The 575-nt window shown below is 65.7% G+C and overlaps 1 protein-coding gene across 1 annotated transcript in view; it reads left to right on the forward strand.

Annotated features, from left to right (window-relative positions):
* LOC106736342 (noelin-2-like) overlaps positions 1-575 on the forward strand; it is a 24,792-nt gene that overhangs the window by 23,305 nt on the left and 912 nt on the right. The window contains exons 3-4 of the mRNA XM_014592847.1: positions 43-189; positions 402-565. Of these exons, the coding sequence (XP_014448333.1) occupies positions 43-189; positions 402-565 (311 nt within the window). The remainder of the gene's footprint in view (positions 1-42; positions 190-401; positions 566-575) is intronic.

Genomic DNA, 575 nt, shown 5'->3' on the forward strand with positions numbered 1-575 from the left:
CGAGGGAAGGAGTCTCGCCCGCCTCATGCGTCCCGTCCCCAGGTCCAGAACGTCTCCCAGTCCATGGAGGTGCTTGAACTGCGGACCTATCGGGACCTCCAGTATGTGCGCGGCATGGAGACCCTCATGCGGAGCCTGGACGCGCGGCTCCGGGCAGCGGATGGGTCCGTCTCGGCCAAGAGCTTCCAGGTGGGTCCTCGGGCTCAGGTCAGAGGTCAAGGGAACAGCTGGGACTGGCGACCCTTGGTCCCAGGGGTCTTGTCTTCCAGGAACTGAGGGCTGCTGGGATCTAGGCCCAGCGTGGGCCAGCTGTCAAGGGGGCAGGTGTGCATCAGAGACAAAGGCACGTCTGGGTCAAAGGGCAGGGGTCAGAGTTGGCCACGGTGGCATCTCCGCGGCAGGAGCTGAAGGACAGGATGACCGAGCTGTCACCCCTGAGCTCCGTCCTGGAGCAGTACAAGGCGGACACGCGGACCATCCTGCGCCTGCGGGAGGAGGTGAGGAATCTCTCCGGCAGCCTGGCGGCCATCCAGGAGGAGATGGGCGCATACGGGGACGAGGACCCGCAGACACGG

Source organism: Tupaia chinensis, unplaced genomic scaffold, assembly GCF_000334495.1.
Source record: "Tupaia chinensis unplaced genomic scaffold, TupChi_1.0 Scaffold138665_1, whole genome shotgun sequence".
Taxonomy (NCBI): Eukaryota; Metazoa; Chordata; class Mammalia; order Scandentia; family Tupaiidae; genus Tupaia; species Tupaia belangeri.